At 46.2% G+C, this 18,025-nt stretch overlaps 1 protein-coding gene and 1 long non-coding RNA gene across 5 annotated transcripts in view; one reads left to right on the forward strand and one right to left on the reverse strand.

Annotated features, from left to right (window-relative positions):
- The window catches only part of ELMO2 (engulfment and cell motility 2), a 47,982-nt gene that overhangs the window by 28,459 nt on the left and 1,498 nt on the right, over positions 1-18,025 (reverse strand). For 3 of the 4 annotated variants that reach the window (XM_003904657.5, XM_021920978.2, XM_009216000.4), the window contains exons 1-3: positions 12,730-12,879; positions 621-746; positions 264-304 (exon numbers count right to left, since the gene is read on the reverse strand). In XM_003904657.5, coding sequence (XP_003904706.1) covers positions 264-304; positions 621-698 — 119 coding nt within the window. In that variant the 5' untranslated portion in view covers positions 699-746; positions 12,730-12,879. Of the gene's footprint in view, positions 1-263; positions 305-620; positions 747-12,729; positions 12,880-18,025 lie in introns of those variants that run through there. The other variant, XM_009216001.4, reaches the window with a different exon arrangement.
- LOC103887981 overlaps positions 12,988-18,025 on the forward strand; it is a 47,177-nt gene continuing 42,139 nt past the window's right edge. Inside the window, exons 1-2 of the long non-coding RNA XR_002515106.2 lie at positions 12,988-13,092; positions 13,491-13,672. This is a non-coding gene — a long non-coding RNA (uncharacterized LOC103887981). The remainder of the gene's footprint in view (positions 13,093-13,490; positions 13,673-18,025) is intronic.

Below are 18,025 nucleotides of genomic sequence, written 5' to 3' on the forward strand. Positions count from 1 at the left end.
AGGTGTGCAGAACTGAGGAGGGGTCTCAGATCCTACCAGGACCTCAAGCAGAGCAATGCTAGACTTTAAGGAAAAAATTAAGAAGTATAAACGTCTTAGGGGTATTGTTGTCAACTGTACTTCCTTCCCAAGACAATGATTCCCAAGACACCCATGCTGGGGACCTGCCTAACTGGAGATCCTTCCCAGAACTCCCCTTGAGGTGTGGCAGTGCTCCTTCAGTCGGAGCTGCCACTGTCGAAAATGAGGTCATTTCAACCTACCCATCACAAACTTCCTTGATAATGGATGCCAGGGGCCGTTTCTGAAAGAGAGAGAGAGAAAGCCTTCAACAGCAGCAACATCCTACTCATGCCAAGGTTCTGACAAGAGGGCTGCCAAGTAGGGTCAAGCTGGGGCATGAGAATGAACTTCTTTCCTAATAGCTTTTGTTGAAGAGGAAGCCTCTCCCAAGCCATGGTGACCGACCTTCCCTAGGGTAGGCCAGGCCCAAAGCTTAGGCTTCCTGTTGCTGGTTCTTATTCTTGATTGCCAGTGGTCCCCATCCCTCAAGATGTCCTCTGCCATGCGCTCCCCAGGTGCCTTTCCTTGAACCACTGCTTCTCACTTCAGGAGCGTACCTGGTCGATTTCAAGGAGCTGGGCGTTAGCACCTGGCCACTCAATGGCCACTTTGACAATGTCTGATGGTGGTGGCATCGTTCCCAATGGGCTCTAATTCTGTGAGACAAAAACAGACACAGCTGCCTGGGGAGAAAGAATCAGAAAGGTAGAAAAAGTCAGAGTATTTCTTCATTTTTCACTCTTGTTACATGTTTTGAAGAGTCTGAAGACAGACACTGCATAAAGTAACACATGAAACTACTTGGTTTGAATTTTCCTAGATCATACCATAACCTCTCCTTGGGGTTTTGTTTCTTGAGATTTTATCAGCAAGAAGAAATGGGACAAACAATCTATCATCCATAGATCAGCCAGCAGCAGGATGTGCCAGTGTGGCGCTTCAGTTTAAGAGTCAAGAGGACTCAGTGCTAGAAGAACGTATTTACTGCAAATTTCTGTCTTGAGACCTTGGGAGGAGAGAAGCATATGCTCCGAGACAGATAAGAATAGACAGCCTTTCTTGGTTGAGTGGTTAGCTAGAGGAGCCAGGCAACTTCTTTCTGCAGTCACCCTAGGAAGATCCCAGCGTCAGCGGGGCCCAGCCTCATGCTCTCTTGCTTCCCCCACACTCATCGATGCCACTCCTTTCCCCTCAAAGGACACAATGCAAAGCCTCCTCTGTGTGGGACGACATCAGAAAATGGGGAAGAGAACTGGGACAGGAAATGCTATTTTTGTCCCTATTGCCAAGGGCAAGGGCGGCTGACAACTCAAGTGGAGGGAGGTAAGCATATCCTCACATAAGTGCCCCTCTTACAAGGACAAGGCTTTGCAAGTACCTCTGACCCCCTCCCCCACTTCTCTCCAAAATAAAGGAAAATAAATCATCTTGAGCAAGTCTGGAAGATGGGCCCATGTGACTGGTATCCTAGGCAACTCTGATAGCTTACTGGTATTCCAAGCAGTAACTAAAGCATTCTCTCTCCAAGGTCTGACGAAGGAAAGTCACTTGGCTGATGGATTATTTCAATGTATATTTATACTCCTTGCCTACAGGTTCAGGAGAGGCCTCTCTCTTAATGAAAAAGACCTTTCTGCATCCTCCAGGTTTAGCCATTCACCCACAATTCATGCCTCGCTAATGGGGACCACCTGCCTCTCCTGGCGTACAAAGCATAACTGTCGCGAGGCTATTATGCATGTATGCTATCAATTTTTCAGCCCAAACACAGATGTCAGTTCTCACAGCCTGGTAAGTATAAACCTCTTTGATAAAAAGGAGTAAAAGTCCTGTTCCTGACAAGCCCACCGGCCTCAGAAAGAGGGATGCTTTCATGACCATTTCCTGGATGCTTCAGAAGTCTGCTGTCATAAAAAGCCAACATTTCCAGACCATGACAATGTAAAGGAACTAGCTTTCCAAGTGCTTTCATTTATTTTATTGTGTCCTCCCAGCAGCCCCATGGATTAGGCAGAAGAGGATTATCACCTCCATTGGAAGATGGCACAACTAGAGCTCAGTGTTTTGTTAAGTGCCCAAGGTCACCCAGCTAGTAAGTCATAATGGGGGGACAGAACTTGGACTGGCTTCGGCCAATGCTTCCCCCTTTTCCTCTGAGCCAGCCTCAACTTCTGTCCACTGCAATTAAACACGGCCTAAAGGGATTGAAGTGGGTTGGTCTTACGGCCCCGAAAGGTTCCGTAACTTCTGCAGCTCATGGCAGAATTTTTCACATGTAATTTTTATGTGCCTAGACACACAACAAACCTCAGAAAAGAAACTGGCCCTATCTGCATAATTTCTGGGGAAAATGCTCTGCTCCAGTTACAGGAAGGCAGGGACCTCTCATTCCAGGGGTGGCGCCATCAATCTCTGGATGCCTCAAGATGCATCCTTATCCTTATCGGCAAAGCTCCTGCAATTAGTAGACAGGACTGCACGGCTGTGAGGTCAATTTTAAAAACTGAGGTATAATTTACACACAATAAAATGCAGAGGGCTTAAAGGTACATATGTTTGTATATATAAATATACACATGCATCTCCTCGTAACCACCACTCAAAACAAGACACTGAACATTTTCATCACCCTAGAAAATTACTTCATATTTCCTCTTCCCGTCAATCCTTCCAGTCCTTTAAAGGGGAATTTCTGACTTCTTATCATCATCCATGAGTTTTGCCTGTTTTTGTACTTCATATAAATGGAACTATACGATATGACTTTTTAGATCATTTGTTTAGTTTGGCTTCTTCTTATTTTTAAAATAAGCAGGCACAAAAGGTACAACAGAAAGAGCACTGGGCTGGAATAATTGTCCCTGCTGAAAAAAGTGACTGGATTTATAGCCAAAGGCCTCAGAACCCAATCCTAGGTCTTTCACAATGTATACCCCATGCCCCTTTAACCAAATCTCAGCTTTGTTCTATTGAAAGATGTGAGTGTAGAACTAAAGCATGTCTCAGGTACCTTCTAAGTCTAAAAGTCCATGATTTGTAAGTGGAATTTAAAAAATCCAAGTGAGGATGCCCATTTTAAAGTCCTTACCAAATGAAGTTACACCCTTCCTTAATTTCGATGCTGCTGCTAAGAAACAAACCACATGATTTTTAACTCCTTTCCGAACACCATCTTTGGAGATAAATAAGCTAAAGCTCATTAGGTTATAGCTATTATTTTCTGTTGACCCCATATGACATATCCTAGATTGACTCTCTTCATTAAAGTTAGCCCTGAATGATTCTCGGCTGTTCAAAAATTCATACACATTTTAAAGCATGGAGATTTGCAACCACCAAACTATTTGAAAGATATTAATAAGCCCCCGTTCTCAGTGACTCTGTCCTTCCCAGAAAGCCCAGGCAGCCTCTCTGAACTGAATGACACTCTCCACAACCCTGCCATAGCTGATGGGACCAAAGTGAATACCCAACTTTAGCTAAACTATTCCAATTCTTTCTCTTGAATTTAAAAGACACAGACTGGCCAAAAGACACAGACACCACATGGGCGTGGTGGCGCATGTCTGTAATCCCAGCACTTTGGGAGGCCGAGGCGGGTGGATCACCTGAGGTCAGGAGTTTGAGACCAGCCTGGCCAACATGGCAAAACCCCGTCTCTAGTAAAAATACAAAAAGTAGCCGGGCGTGGTGGCAGGCACCTGTAATCCCAACTATTTGGGAGGCTGAGGCAGGGAGGATCGCTTGAACCTGGGAGGTGGAGGTTGCAGTGAGCATAGATTGCACCATTACACTCCAGCCTGGGCGACGGAATGAGACTCCATCACAAATAAATACATACATACATACATACATACAAAAGACACAGACTAAGGGAACTGGGTGATAATGGCCCTGGAGAAGTAAGATCATAGTAAGCTTCAGAGTGAATACCATGGCAAGCCAAAGATTCGCATAAGCCAAAGATATGGAGAATAAAAAACCAAGAGTCTTTCAGAGGAAGTTATTCTGCAGGAGGAATCCAGAAATATCTAAATGAGCTGAGGCCAGAAATCAGAAAGAGATGGGAAAAGCCATTACCTGCTAACTTTCCAGATTACGTGGCTATACTTCCTATGCTTGGGGTACCTGAAAGTCCACCTGTATCCTGCCAATAAAACTCCTATAAATTAAGCTAGTCTATATTTCTACTCATTGCAACTAATAAGCCTAAGACCAAAACTGCCCCCAAGCTCTGCAGGAACTCTAAAATGGAGGTCCGAGCAGACAGCAGCATCACTGGCATACGATGATGGTACTGGGTAAGCACTTAATTAACGATGGCTGAACTAACGAGAGCAAAACCCATGGGTTTGCTCTGGTTTGCTCTTATCCACTAGATAAGTCTGATTTGTTTGAAACAGATCGGTTATATGGTAACTTCATAGTAATCATATATCTAATAGTAACGTACAGGTAGCCTATTTATTTATTTATTTATTTATTTATTTATTTTTAAGATGGAGTCTTGCTCTTGTCACCCAGGCTGAAGTGCATGGTGTGATTTCGACTCACTCCAACCTCTGCCTCCTGGGTTCAAGCGATTCTCCTGCCTCAGCCTCCCGAGTAGCTGGGATTACACTCACTACCACGCCCAGCTAATTTTTGTATTTTTAGTAGAGACGGGGTTTCACCATGTTGGCCAGGCTGGTCTTGAACTCCTGACCTCAGGTGATCCACCCGCCTCGGCCTCCCAAAGTGCTGGGATTACACGGGTGAGCCACTACCAGCCCAGGTAGCCTCTTTATAGTTGATTGCTCACTTCTATATCATTATTATAGTTGATGCTCATAAGAACTCTGAAAAACATTCCTATCTTACAGGTAAGGCAACTGAAGTTCAAATGGATTGACAAACTTGTTCTCCATCTCCCTCCCAAAAGAAGGAAGGAAGAAAAAAAAGGAAGGGAGGGATAAGAAATAAAACAATAAATCAACCCAACACATCAGAACTGGGTCTCAAGCTTAGGTCTTAGGACTCTAAAGCTAGTTCTCATCCCTCTACCTAATACTTCCTTAGAGATGATGACATTAACTAGCAATTACATAATGCTAAGGCACTATTTTAAGGCTTTACATATATTAATTCATTTAATCCACACAGTAATGCTGTGTGGTATGTTATTATCCCCACTTTAGAGATAAGAAAATGGAGGCACAGAAGAGTTAAGTAGAAGGCTCAGTGTCACACAGCTAGCAAGTGGCACAGCTAGAATTTGATCCCAGGTTGTCTGGTGTTGCTGGAAAGCCATGAGAAAGCAGGTGGCTCTGCACTGACCTGCAGCAGATGCTTTGTGGAGATTTCTGGTTTGTGTATCTGAAACCAGAGCACACTGAGGCTCAGAAACCTTCACAACAAGAACTCATCATTGTAACAGAAGACAGCACTCCACTGTCTACAGGTGGGCCACACTCCCTCATGTGCTATTTGGTCCTTTACAGTCAACCACTCTTCCCTGGACTACCCGCTATTTCTATAAGGCAGGCCATGTTCTTTCAATTCCTCTGTACTTCTGCACATTCTTTTCCTCCTACTGACTGTCAGAAGAGCTCCTATTCAAGCATCAAAGCCTAGTTCAGATATTACCTCCTCCTTGTACTAGTCTTAGCTTTCTCTACTTTCCCTGGCAAAAGTAAATAAGATAGGGGCCTCTGTGTTCTCATAGCATCCTGTTCATACTTCCATTAATGAGTATGATTTTGTCATACTCTAATACAGTTACATATTTACCTATCTCCACTAGCTCCTCCTCCAGGACAGGTATAACTCTGCAGTCTCATAACCTAGCACAGCACTTGGTGTCCAGTGAAGGCTCAGTAAGCACCTGTGTCTGCTTAAACCCAATGGCTCTGACTTCTTCCACTCCTGTGAACCAGGCTGGCTCCAGACAGACAGACAGACATGAACTGTGCAGGTTGTCTGGTGTTCCCTCTCTGTCCCAATACCCTTTAACTACAAAGTATTTCCATTGTTTAACAGTTTGTTTTGGCTGGGCGCAGTGGCTCACACCTGTAATCCCAATGCTTTGGGAGGTCAAGGCAGGAGGATCACTTCAGGCCAGGAGTTCAAGACCTGTCTCTACAAAAAATAAAAAATTAGCTGGGCATGGTGGCATGTGCCTGTAGGAGGCTGAGGCAGGAGAGTTGCTTGAGTCCAGGAGTTTGAGGCTGCAGTGAACTATGATCATGTCACTGAACTCTAGCCTGAGTGACAGAGTGAGATCCTGTCTCTATTAAAAAATAAAAATAAAATAAAAAACTGTTGTTTTCATATCAAACATCAGAATAAGTCTTACTGAAAAATCAGGGCTAGCACCCCTAACTCTAGTTAAAAGAAAGAGGAAAACATCCCTCTGCTTTTCTCCCTATGGAAAAGAAACATCAGGAGATAGGAGACTAGAAATAATTCTGTTCGCCAGATAATATTCCCAGGATAAAGGATCTCCTTATAGGGAACCCTTCCAGCACGTGTTTGCTTACTCCCTTCATTTTCATTCTAGAAAGGAAGTGGAAATTAGGTCAAAGGAATTCAATAACATTGCAAAATTCTCAGGGTTATAAATAGCCTCTTGCTCCGCCACTCAGCAGTACTGTAGCTCAATTGCAAACCACCAGCATGAGGGACCTGTAGTTCCACATCCAGGCCCAGAGGGCCCCTTCCGGATTAAACAACTCTCCACCCTTCTCCCTTCCACTCCTCTTTAAGCATTACAGTTATAAGGATGATTTGGAAAACTCAAAATGCTACAAAACAGGAGATAGGCACACACTGACCTGAAGACAATTTTACTGTAAGTCATAAGAATGAAAGGCCAGGTTTTCAAACATAGAGCTGGGAAAAGTAGAGAAAAATAGGAACATTAGTGTCTCCAATGGAGCAGTCTCTAAGTGGCTTCTAGAAGGTGTGATTATAAAATCAGCACTGTTACAGAAGCCCCATGGAGCTTATCAATCACCCATGCAGTGACTGCTGCTTCACAGAGCTGGATTCTGACAGCAGGGTTGGAAAACCCATCTTAAGGAAGGAAGTGAAAGATGATCCCCTCCTATTAGTGAGGAATTTGGGATGAAGAATGCCAGGTTTCCAGTTCCCCTCCTTTCCCCTATTCGTTTAAGGATAAGAATGGATGCGTGCTTTTTGTTCAGTTATTTTGCTTTTGATTTGGTGAAGGAGGCATGGGTTAAGTTTGGTTTATGTTTCCTGCAACAGAATGCAACCTCATCAGGAAGGCAAGTTGGAGTCACGCCCTCTTTCTAATCGAGAACACAATCTCTATAAAGGCTTCCCCTCTGCAATCTTCTCATCTGAGAAGTGACTCAATTTCCCTTAGTTCAGTCCACTGAATGAGGATGAGACTCTGAGGTACAGAAAAGGGAGGATTTGACTGGCAGAGATTAAGGTTCTTATGTTTACTGCTGGAAACCCTGGGAAGGACCACCGTACTAACAGCAGCTGAAGTGTCCCCTTTTTGTTGAAGTGTGTTAGACACAGGACTCATTCAAACACGGTTAAAAGCCACAAACTTACATAGAGGGAAAAGTGTGGTGAGAAGGGGTATGGGGGCAGGGGAACTGTTTGGGTTTCTTCATCTTGATTCCTGCTGTGAGAACGGCCTGGGTCTTCTCTTATCCTGCATAGACACCTTCTGTAGTGTTCCTATACTTAAAGAATAGTGTTTAAGTAAGCTCCTTAGCAGAGCATTCAACTTACTCCAGTTCCACCGTGGCTCTGTGGTGGAACTGGCTTTCAGACTCACTTTTGCAGATGCCATGTTCTCGCCAGACCCCCTGTTCCCTGAAAAACCATGCTCTTCTGAGTCTGTATGTTTGCTTGTGCTATTATTTCCTCTTCCTTGTCCAGCTGGCAAACTTCTACTCAACCTTCAAGGCCCAGCTAAGATAATCACTCTTCTATGTGGCTTTCCTAATCCTCTTACCTCAGGGAAATTTAATTGCAGCCTCATCTGTGATCCCAGTCTTTTATACATACCTTCATGATCCTACTAATTTACAATTCTCTATGTGCAGTCTCTTCCCTGGCTACCATAGGTGTGATGTGCACACCAGCAGCGGCAGTATCCCTGGGAGCCTGTAGTAATGGGGAAGCACCTCTCCAGCCTAGACCCACCCAATCAGAATCTGTCTTCACACAAGATCCTGGGGGTGGGTTCAAGCCTGACGTAGGCTCTAGATCAGATAAAGTCCGAGAAACAGTGGTTCTCAACTCTGGCTGTGAATGCACACCCCAGGTCATTTATAAACTCCAGATGATGTTAACAGGTGGCCAGGTCGACCCACAGCTCCAGGAAAGTTGACAACCTGAGGGCAAGGACTCAAGAAGCCTGAGTCTATTCCCCCATCTACTCTTCCCCCAGTTTGCAGCACACTGCCTGCCACATAGCTGTGTCCATAGAATTCTACAGGAAAACTCCCTCCAGGGTGCTTCCAGACCTAACTAAATGCCTTTAAAAGAAATTGCCTAGAACTTTCCAAATCCCTAACTACAATGACTGAGGAGATGAATTTACAGAAAGTCAGTGTTTACAAACCACTTGCCTCGGTTTTTGGAAATGAGAGGAAACAGAAACTGAGATGGAAAATACAGATGAACTTCAGAATTAAACTTCAGAAAACGGTGGCTACACAAGGAGATGGACCTTGGGTAGGGAGAGAGTGTGGTGTGCTGGGAGGAGTCCTGGGTTATGACTAAAACCTCAGGCTGTGAACTCCTTCAATACCGACCATAACAGCACAGCATTGTTCTCAGCGTAAAATCAGGCCAAGCCCTTTCATTATATAAATAAGGGAACTGAAGTCCAGAGAAGCTGGCAAGGCCATGCCACCAGTTAGGGACAAAAGAAGGCCTAGGTCCTCCACTTCTGGTTTAGTCCTCCTCCTGCAGCACAGCTTTGCCACAAGCACAAGCCTTTCTGGACCTCAGGTCCTGATCTACAGGGGGTCTGCACTAGATGTTTTTGAGCTCTCTTCCAACTCTGGCCTTCTAGTGAGGCAGTGTAGCTTAACAGTTAGGAGCTGTGTTCTGGAGTGAGAAAGGCCTGAACTTGGATCCTAGCACTAACAATTTCCTTACCTATAAAATGGGGATTAGCATCAACCCTACCCTGTAAAGCTGTTGTGAGCATCAAGTGGGATAATAAAGCACTAAGCATAATAGCAGATTTCTAACTGTGTGAACCTGAAGAAACTGCAAAAGCTCTGAAACCACGTTTCCCCAACACAGAAAGCCCTACCTGCTAGGCAGGTATATTGTGTATTGTTGACACAATGAGAGAGCATATGTGAAGGCAGTCCAGGAGGAAAGTCAATACAAAAGGCAAAGCATTTGTTGGTGTTCCACTATTATTATTACTGTTTCCCAGTGGAAGAACTTTGGAAAATGTTATGATCAGTTCCAAAGCAGCAGCCAATACAATGCCTGGCAAATAATAAGTGCTGAACAAATATTTTCTAGTGACTCACAGTAAACCAGCATAGCATGCCTAATAGGGTTAAAAATTCAAATATCTTAGGCAGCCAAGCAGGTAAGTAAATAAACCAAGCAGCCTCCACGTAGGGTCTGTAACACTGCAAAGTACCACCTTGCCTAGAGGAGTTTAAATCCAACATTTTTAAAAACACATCATGCAGCTGGGCCAAGACAGCCCCTTTGCAGCCTCTAGCCCATACTGATTCTGGCTCTTCATTATACCACATGATGCCTTGCATGCCATCTAGTCATTTTATGTGATCCAGTCTCGTCTTTCCAAGTATACCTGAAGCATCCCGAAGATGAAGGCTATGACATACACCGCCCAATCACCAAAAATGGCCTAGAACAGGGCTGGTCACATGGTGGATACTCAGTGAGCAACTGCTGAACTGGGGCTGTAGGCTGGGTGTGCTGGCTCATGCCTGTAATCTCAGAACTTTGGGAGGCCAAGGTGGGCGGGTCACTTGAGATCAGGAGTTCAATACCAGTCTGGCCAAAATGGTGAAACCTTGTCTCTACTAAAAATACAAAAATCAGCCGGGCATGGTGGCGTATGCCTGTAATCCCAGCTACTCAGGAGGATGAGGCACAAGAATCACTTGAACTCGGGAGGTGGAGGTTGCAGTGAGCCGAGATGGCACCACTGCACTCCAGCCTGGGCAACAAGAGTGAAACTCTGTCTCAAAAAAAAAAAAAAAAAAGAGAAAGAAGCCAGGCTGTAAACTCAAGCCTAGTATTCCCAGCACCTCTGAGATGCTGCATGGTATGTATGTTTTTCTGTCCAGGTCCTGGGACCAGACTTAGTCCAGGCTGGGCCGAGGTGTGGTGACGGTCAAAGAAGGACTTGCCTTGCAGGGTTTTCTTCAACTGCACCAAATATGCTTCTTGCTGAGCCACCTTGGCAGGTGATACTGCTACATCTGGACACACTATCTCAGCACAGAACAAGCTAGAATATGCTGTACACTGAAGTTTTTAAAGAAGTTTGGTCCCTACTTCCTGTATCCTCAAACTTCCTTTGCACCTCCCTAGAGTAAGCATGAGGTATACAGAAAGACCAGATGGAAGATAACAGATAGAGGTCCTAATCCCACCTCCTCCACTTACAAACTCTAGAATTATCCCTGGCAGGCAACCTCTTTTAGAAACTTCACTATTGATAGCAGTAAAGTGCAGATAACAATAGTTATCTCAGAATATGCTAGAGGGTATATAAAGTGTGTGACACTGTACAGCCCAATACCACAATCCCTGGCCATAGGTGGCTGCTATGCACTTGAAAAGTGGCACAGGCTGCCCTCAGTGTAAAATACAAACCAGGTTTCAAAAACAGTACAAAAAACAAGCACATAAAATATCCCATTAATAATTTTATATTGATTATGTTATAATATAATTTTGGAATATATTGTGTTAAATATATTACTAAAATAATTTCAGCTGTTTCATTTTTTAATGTGGCTACTATAAAATTTAAAATTATATCTATAACTCACATTACATTTCTATTAGACAGCAGCATCACTCTAGCATAGGGCCTGGCACACAAAAAGCATTCCAATTGTCGGTTTCATTCCCCTACAGGTAGGACATCGGTGACCGCCATTCACATCCCCTTCCTCTTGCCAAATTCAAACCCTGCCTTTATTTATTTGGTAAATATTTATAGTGCCTGGCCCTGTGTGAGATGCTAGAGATACAACATGAAGCAAAACCAGACACTATCTTTTTCGTGGACCTTACAATCTGGTGGGATGGGCAGAGAAATATCAACACTTTTGTAAATAAATGTACAACTGCAGTTGTACAAGTGTTGCTAAGGACAAGTACCCAGGGTGATAAAGTGGGGTACTGGTCGAAGAGTCAGGGACAGGGATGCCTTCCCTGCAGAAGTGATGCTTAAGTGGAGATTTGAAGGATGAAGAAGAGTTTACAAGACTAAGCCGGGAGAGGAAGAGCAGACCAGGGAGGAAGAATACTCAATAAAAGGCCCCAAGGAAGGCAGGAGCTTGCGATGCAGAAGGAACAGAAAGAGGCCAGTGTGTGGAGAGCACTGAGCAAGCGGACGGACGAACAGACAGACGGGAGAGGTCAGCGGGACCAGATATCAAGGGCCTGGGTGAGGTTCTGGATCTGACGCTACAAAGGGGTGGGACGCCGGGCCAGTTTCATGCCTTAAGTATCCAGATTTGCTCTGCATTTCTCGGCTGGGCGCGGTGGCTCACGCCTGTAATCCCAGCACTCTGGCCGAGACGGGCGGATCACTTGAGGTCGGAGTTCGAGACCAGCCTAACACGGTGAAACCTCGTCTCTATTAAAAATACAAAAATTAGCTGGGCGTGGTGGCAGGCGCCCGTAATCCGAGCTACTTGGGAGGCTGAGGCAGGAGAATAGCTGGAACCTGGGAGGCGGAGGTTGCAGTGAGCCGAGATCGCGCCATTGCACTCCAGCCTGGGTGGCAGAGCGAGACTCCGTCTCAAAAAGGTTTCCAAAAAAAAAGGAAAGGTTTCTCTGGGCACGGTGAGAGGCCGACAGGAGAGGGGCCCCTGTGCCTGCGGCCAGACCACTTAGGACACTGCAACTGTCCAGGCAGGAAGCGAGAGGGGCCTGAACTGAAGCGAGAGCGCAGGAGGTGGAAAGTACATGCACTGGTGGGGCTACTGAGCCGGCAGGATCCACAGGGCGAACTGGTGGACGCGGGCAGCGGACTCCAAGTCGAGTATGACCCCGGGCTTTCAAGTCGTGCGGGTCCGCCCCGAGCGTTCTCCGGCTTCTTCCAGACCCTCTCCTTGCCCTCCTTCCCCGATCTTCCCACCCAACGCCTCCCTCCTTCTCCCTCCGACCGCTGCCCGGCCCAGCCCCCGCGCCTGCCTGGCCCGCCCTCTTCCGCCACGCGACGCCCCTTCTGGGTCCAGGACCCGGTCTCACCTCCCTTCCTAAGGCCCCGGCCGGGGCCGCCACCCGTCACTGACCTGACGAACCGGCGCGGTCCAGCCCAGGCCCGCCCTCTCAGCCCCTCAGCCACCCGGGCAGACGCAGGCCGCAACGCTCGGCCCGGCCTCTCTTCCCTGCGTCTTTCAGGCCAGGCCCCTCTCCACTGCCTGCCGCGCCCCATCCCCCAGCGCGCCCCTCACTCACCAGGGCGCCGACCTAGGCCCAGCTCCCGCTCCCGGGTCTCCCCTCGGCTGCTCCTCCAGCCTCCGCCCGCCCCGCCTTCTTGGGACCCCGCCCCGCACAGGCCGGGCCGGGCTCCTATTGCTCCGACTCGCCGTCACGCTGAACTCTCTTTCTTCAATTGGGTTGCTTGTCTGTCACTCAAGCAGGGGCGGGCACAGCTGCCGGTAGAGGGGAAAAACGCCGGCCGTCCCCGCCCCCCAGTGGAGGCCTCTTAAAGAAACAGGACGCCTTTCCCCTGCGGGCTACAGGGTCTAAAGGAACGAAATTTCCCAACAAACCCAAGAGGCAGCTTTCTTTTTCCCTAAACTTTTGTTTTTCTTTTTGGTATGCAGTCCTAGAGTGAAGGAAAAGGCTTTTGTTCCCTGTGTCAAATCATAGGTTGTGAGCTCTAAGCGGGCCTCTGGTGGCACTCCGCCCTGTGCCCAGCGGGCACTTAACCGCACACTCAACAGTGGGGATAGCTGTGGTTTGGGGAACTGAGTGGGAGGTGACAGTCGTGTCAGAGGCTGTGAGCAGCCGCGCTGCTCACCACCGAGTTGGAGCTAATTATACCGGCACCCAGGGCTGACCGTGGGCGCTGAGCAGAGGCAGAAGGGTACAACTCAGCTGTGCTGTTGGAAGGGATCCGTGGGAGGTGGCATTCGTCACTGCACCTGCGGATCGGAACAAGGCCAGGCACCGCGCCAAGGACTCACTCCTGCTGTCTCTCTTCATGCTTACAGCAGCCCTGTGGTGGAGGGAGCATCGTGATCCCTTCGCTGCAGATGAGGAAACTGAGGCGCAGAGAAGGTCCGAGATCTTACAGTTGGTGAGGGGCAGAGCAAGATGCCAAGCTATGCCTGTTGGATTCCAAAGTTTATACTTTAATCGTTCGTCTAGCAGATTCTTACAACAATCCTGGGAGGTGCGTATTCAGTTGTCCGTTTACAGATAGAGAAACTGATGCTCAGCAAAGAGACGATGTAATGACATAGGGCACTGCGCAGTCTGCAAAGCAGTTTTACATATGTTGTTTCCTTTGATCCTCAAAACATCTTGGAATTAAATATGGTTTTTGTTTGTTAGTCCTATTTTACAGGTGAATAAAGTGAGGCTTGAGGAGGTTGAGGCTTAGCCATAACTAACATTGCTAAAGCTCTGGCAGGAGTTACTCTTTCTCCTTCTCACTGGCTGGACCCAGCCTTGACCTTGTGATGAGGATGATGATGTGGTAGGGGACAAAGCCACAGCACAGAAGGTGCCAAATGCTACCTGCCTACTTGGGACACTCACTTCATACTCTTATGGAAAGAGAAATGATCTTCTCCGTTCCTTTTATTATTAACTTTGATAGTAGAGAGGGCTGTTAGAGTCAATCTTGCACTCACACAACACTGAAGATGAAAGCCTTAAATTTGTACCCTGGGTGCCTCACTTTGCTTCATCCTAGTCCTGGCCCTGCGTAATACACATTTATCCAAGGAATGAATCACTCACTTTAGCTTTACAAGACTGTGTCATTTTTTTCCCCTGATATTGCCAGTGCAGGTTCTTTGATTGCTAGTCTTAGGAATCAATTCTGGCTAACTTTACCCAAAAAAGATGTTATTGGCAGGCTAGTGTTTAACTCACAGAGGTAACAGGAAGCTGGAGAATCAGGCTTAGAAAAGGACAGAAAGTGGAGATGCTTTGAGAGTTTAGGCAGGCAAGTGAATCAATTCTATGTTTTTCTTCCCTTTCTTGACCAGAGTTTTCTTTGAAGAGTCAAAGTCCCTGGAGCAAGGGTTTGACTGGCTGAGCTCAGGTAACACATCCACACTTTAGCTAAGGAGGGCAGGCACCTTGATGGACAGCTCCACGAAGACTGCACAGAAGTGCAGAGTTCTAGATCCCTCTTCCTCCATCCACCTCAGCTGCTCCCAGTGGGCAACTAGGTTCAGGTGCCCTGTTTTCAGGCTGGGATCAAATAGGAGGAGTACCTGCAACTGAATGTCATGATTACACAAATGCAATGGTGTCTGGCACGTGGGAGAGGATAGCAGAGATTCTGAGCTTTGGAACCTTATAGACCTTTGTGCTATTTACCAGCTGTTTGATCTCTCTGAGCCTGTCTCCTCATGTGTACAATGGGAAGAATAACAGTACCAGCCTTAATGGATTGTTATGAGAAGTGAGATCACTATAAATGTACAACAGTTAGCAAAATGTCTGCATTTAAGTGCTCAATAAATTGTAAATTATAAAATTGTAAAATTATAGTAGGTCTTCCATAAGTACGTATTGTGTCAGTGAATTATCTACCCCTCTCAGTTCTCTAATACATTTGACTTTTGTTTATTTTTTGTTTTTGAGACACAGTCTCCCTCTGTCACTTGGGCTGGAGTGCAGCGGCATGATCTTGGTTCACTGAAACCTCCGCCTCCTAGTTTCAAGAGATTCTCTTGCCTCAGCCTCCCAAGTAGCTGGGACTACAGGTGTGCACCACCACATCTGGCTAATATTTGTATTTTTAGTAGAGATGGGGTTTCCCCATGTTGACCAGGCTGGTCTCGAACTCCTAACCTCAAGTGATCTGCCTGCCTCAGCCTCCCAAAGTGCTGGAATTACAGGCATGAGCCACCGCACCTGGACTATATGGCCCATCTTTAGAGTGGTGGGGAGCTTAGAGACAAAATCTTTACCATGGTCTACAAGACCCTAGATGATCTGGCACTTTACTTCTCAGACTTAATCTATTCCTACTCTCCTGCTAACTTACTGTTTGAGTCTTACATACTAATTTCCCATTCTCTGAACACACAGTTTCTTCTCATCTCTGTGCCTTTGCACTTGCCGTTCCCTCTCCCGGAATGCTCTTCCCCCAGCTCATCACATGGCTTCCATCTTCACTTTATTCAGGCCATGCTCTGTTATCTCCTCTTCCAAGTGTTCTCTGACAACTTTGTCTCCTATCATTCAGCCCCTCCACCCCTCTCTTCCCTTAACCTGCTCTAGCCTTCTCCCTAGCACTGCATGTCATATTACTTTGTTTTGTTTTCTGACTTCTCCATTAGTTGTAAGCTCCATGATGGCAGAGATCTTGACTGTCCTGTTCATAGCTGTATCTCTACTACCTAGAACATATCTATTGTATCTATTATAGTACATAATATGCGGTCAATATCTTATTTTGACCTTGTAAAATAATGGTTGCATCATTGAATAAACAAAAATGACCTGTGGGTAAATGGAAGGTTTCTATGAACTTGACTTATACTTAAATCTCTCTAAACACTTACAGATTAATCATGGCCCTTCTCACATAGAATTATTGTCAAATACAATCCCTGCCACCACACCAAAAGGCCCTTTTTTTTTTTTTTTTTTTTTTGAGATGGAATCTTGCTCTGTTGCCTAGGCTGAAGTGCAGTGGTGTGATGTTGGCTCACTGCAACTTCCACCCACTAGGTTCAAGCAATTCTTCCACCTCAGCCTCCCAAGTAGCTGGGATTACAGGTACCTGCTGCCACGCCCGGCTAATTTTTTTTTTTTTTTTTTGTATTTTTATTAGAGACAGGTCTTCACCATGTTGGCCAGACTGGTCTCAAACTCCTGACCTCAAGTGATCTGCCCACCTTGGCCTCCCAAAGTGCTGGAATTACAGGCATGAGCCACTGTGCCCGTCCCAAAAGGATTTTTACATGGTAGCTCATACATGTCAAAACCTTCATTTATCTGCTAAAGGAAATAGAACTAGCATTTATCATGGGTTTACTATGTGCCAAGGGTTATACTGGAGGCTGTTATACACATTATCACACTTAAAACTGTCAATTTTCTATGGCATATTAGTGTGCCCATTTTGCAGATGAGGAAGATTGAAGACTAGAGATGTGAAAAACTTGCTAAGGCACCTCAGCCTGGCTGGTACCCAGTCAGTCTGACTTTCTCTTTATACCACTCAGTGGAAACAGCATTCCACTGTGCATTTAATTCTTCATTTTTTTCACACTTATTAATCCTGGATATAGATGACACTGTGTATTAAGGTCTTTACATGATTTATCTCATTTGATCCTCATGTTTCTACAAAACACATACTGCTGTCACCTTTACTTTACAAACAAGGAAACTGAGGCACAGAGACTTTAGACATTTGCCCACAGTTACCTGGTTGAGTGGTGAAGCCAGTATTTAAACCTGGCTCTGTTTAATTTCAAGGCCTCTGTCTTTTCTGCAATAGCGCGCTGTCTCCCTTAAGACCACTCTCTGCCTCAGATAGAAAGAGAAGAAAAGTGGCTAAAACAGGAGAATAAAAGTATCATTAAGAAAATTCATGGTGACTTGGTTCTTGAAACGGGAAGCAAAAGGGCAGGAGGCAGACAGCCAGTCTAGCACCAGCGATTGCAGGCTAGGGGTTCACATAACTCACAATAACTTAATTTGCGAAGATCGTTCTTCCAGGAAGTGGGTGGCGGAGGGGTGGGGGTGGGGTTGGGGGTGGGGGTGGGGGGGTGGGTGGCGGGTGGTGGTGGTTATGGTGTATTTGTGTGAGTGGAGCCCAGGAAGGGGCCGGACTTTCTTGGTGAGCAGTGGCTGTCAGCCCCGGGAGGGCGTGCTCAAGCCGCCTGCAGGAGACCAGCACCCTCTGCTGGCATCATAAGCCACCTTCCAACATCAAGCAAGCTGGTTGTGTGTGTGTGGGTGTGTGTGTGTGTGTGTGTGTGTGGCACTGGAGAAGCAATGAGATTTGAAAATTTTCATTTTTTTTTTTTTTTTTTCCTGATACAGGGTCTCACTCTGTCTCCCAGGCTGGAGTGCAGTGGTGCGATCATGGCTCACTGTAGCTTCAACCTCCTGGACAGCGATCCTCCTGCCTTAGCCTCCTGAGTAGCTGTGACTACAGGCATGCGCCACCATTCCTGGGTAATTTTAAAGTTTTTTTGTGGAGATGGGGGCCTCACTATGTTGCCCAGGCTGGTCTCGAACTCCTGGGCTCAAGTGATCCTCCTGCCTTGGCCTCCCAAAGTTTTGGGATTACAGGCATGAGCCACTGCAGCTGGCTGAGATTTGCAAAATTTCTAATGCACACAGTAAATAAAAATAATAGCTGCCACTTAGCAATATAACATTGGAGTGGGGATCAGGGGCTGTTTTAAGGATTTTGCATTAATTTATTTACTCCTAGGGACTTTACATACTGCATCTAATTTAACCTTTACCCCGACCCCCTGAATGAGGAATTATTGTTATGACTTTGATTTTTCACACGAGGAAGCTGACGGAGAGATTAGGTCAT

Source organism: Papio anubis, chromosome 16 (assembly GCF_008728515.1).
Source record: "Papio anubis isolate 15944 chromosome 16, Panubis1.0, whole genome shotgun sequence".
Taxonomy (NCBI): Eukaryota; Metazoa; Chordata; class Mammalia; order Primates; family Cercopithecidae; genus Papio; species Papio anubis.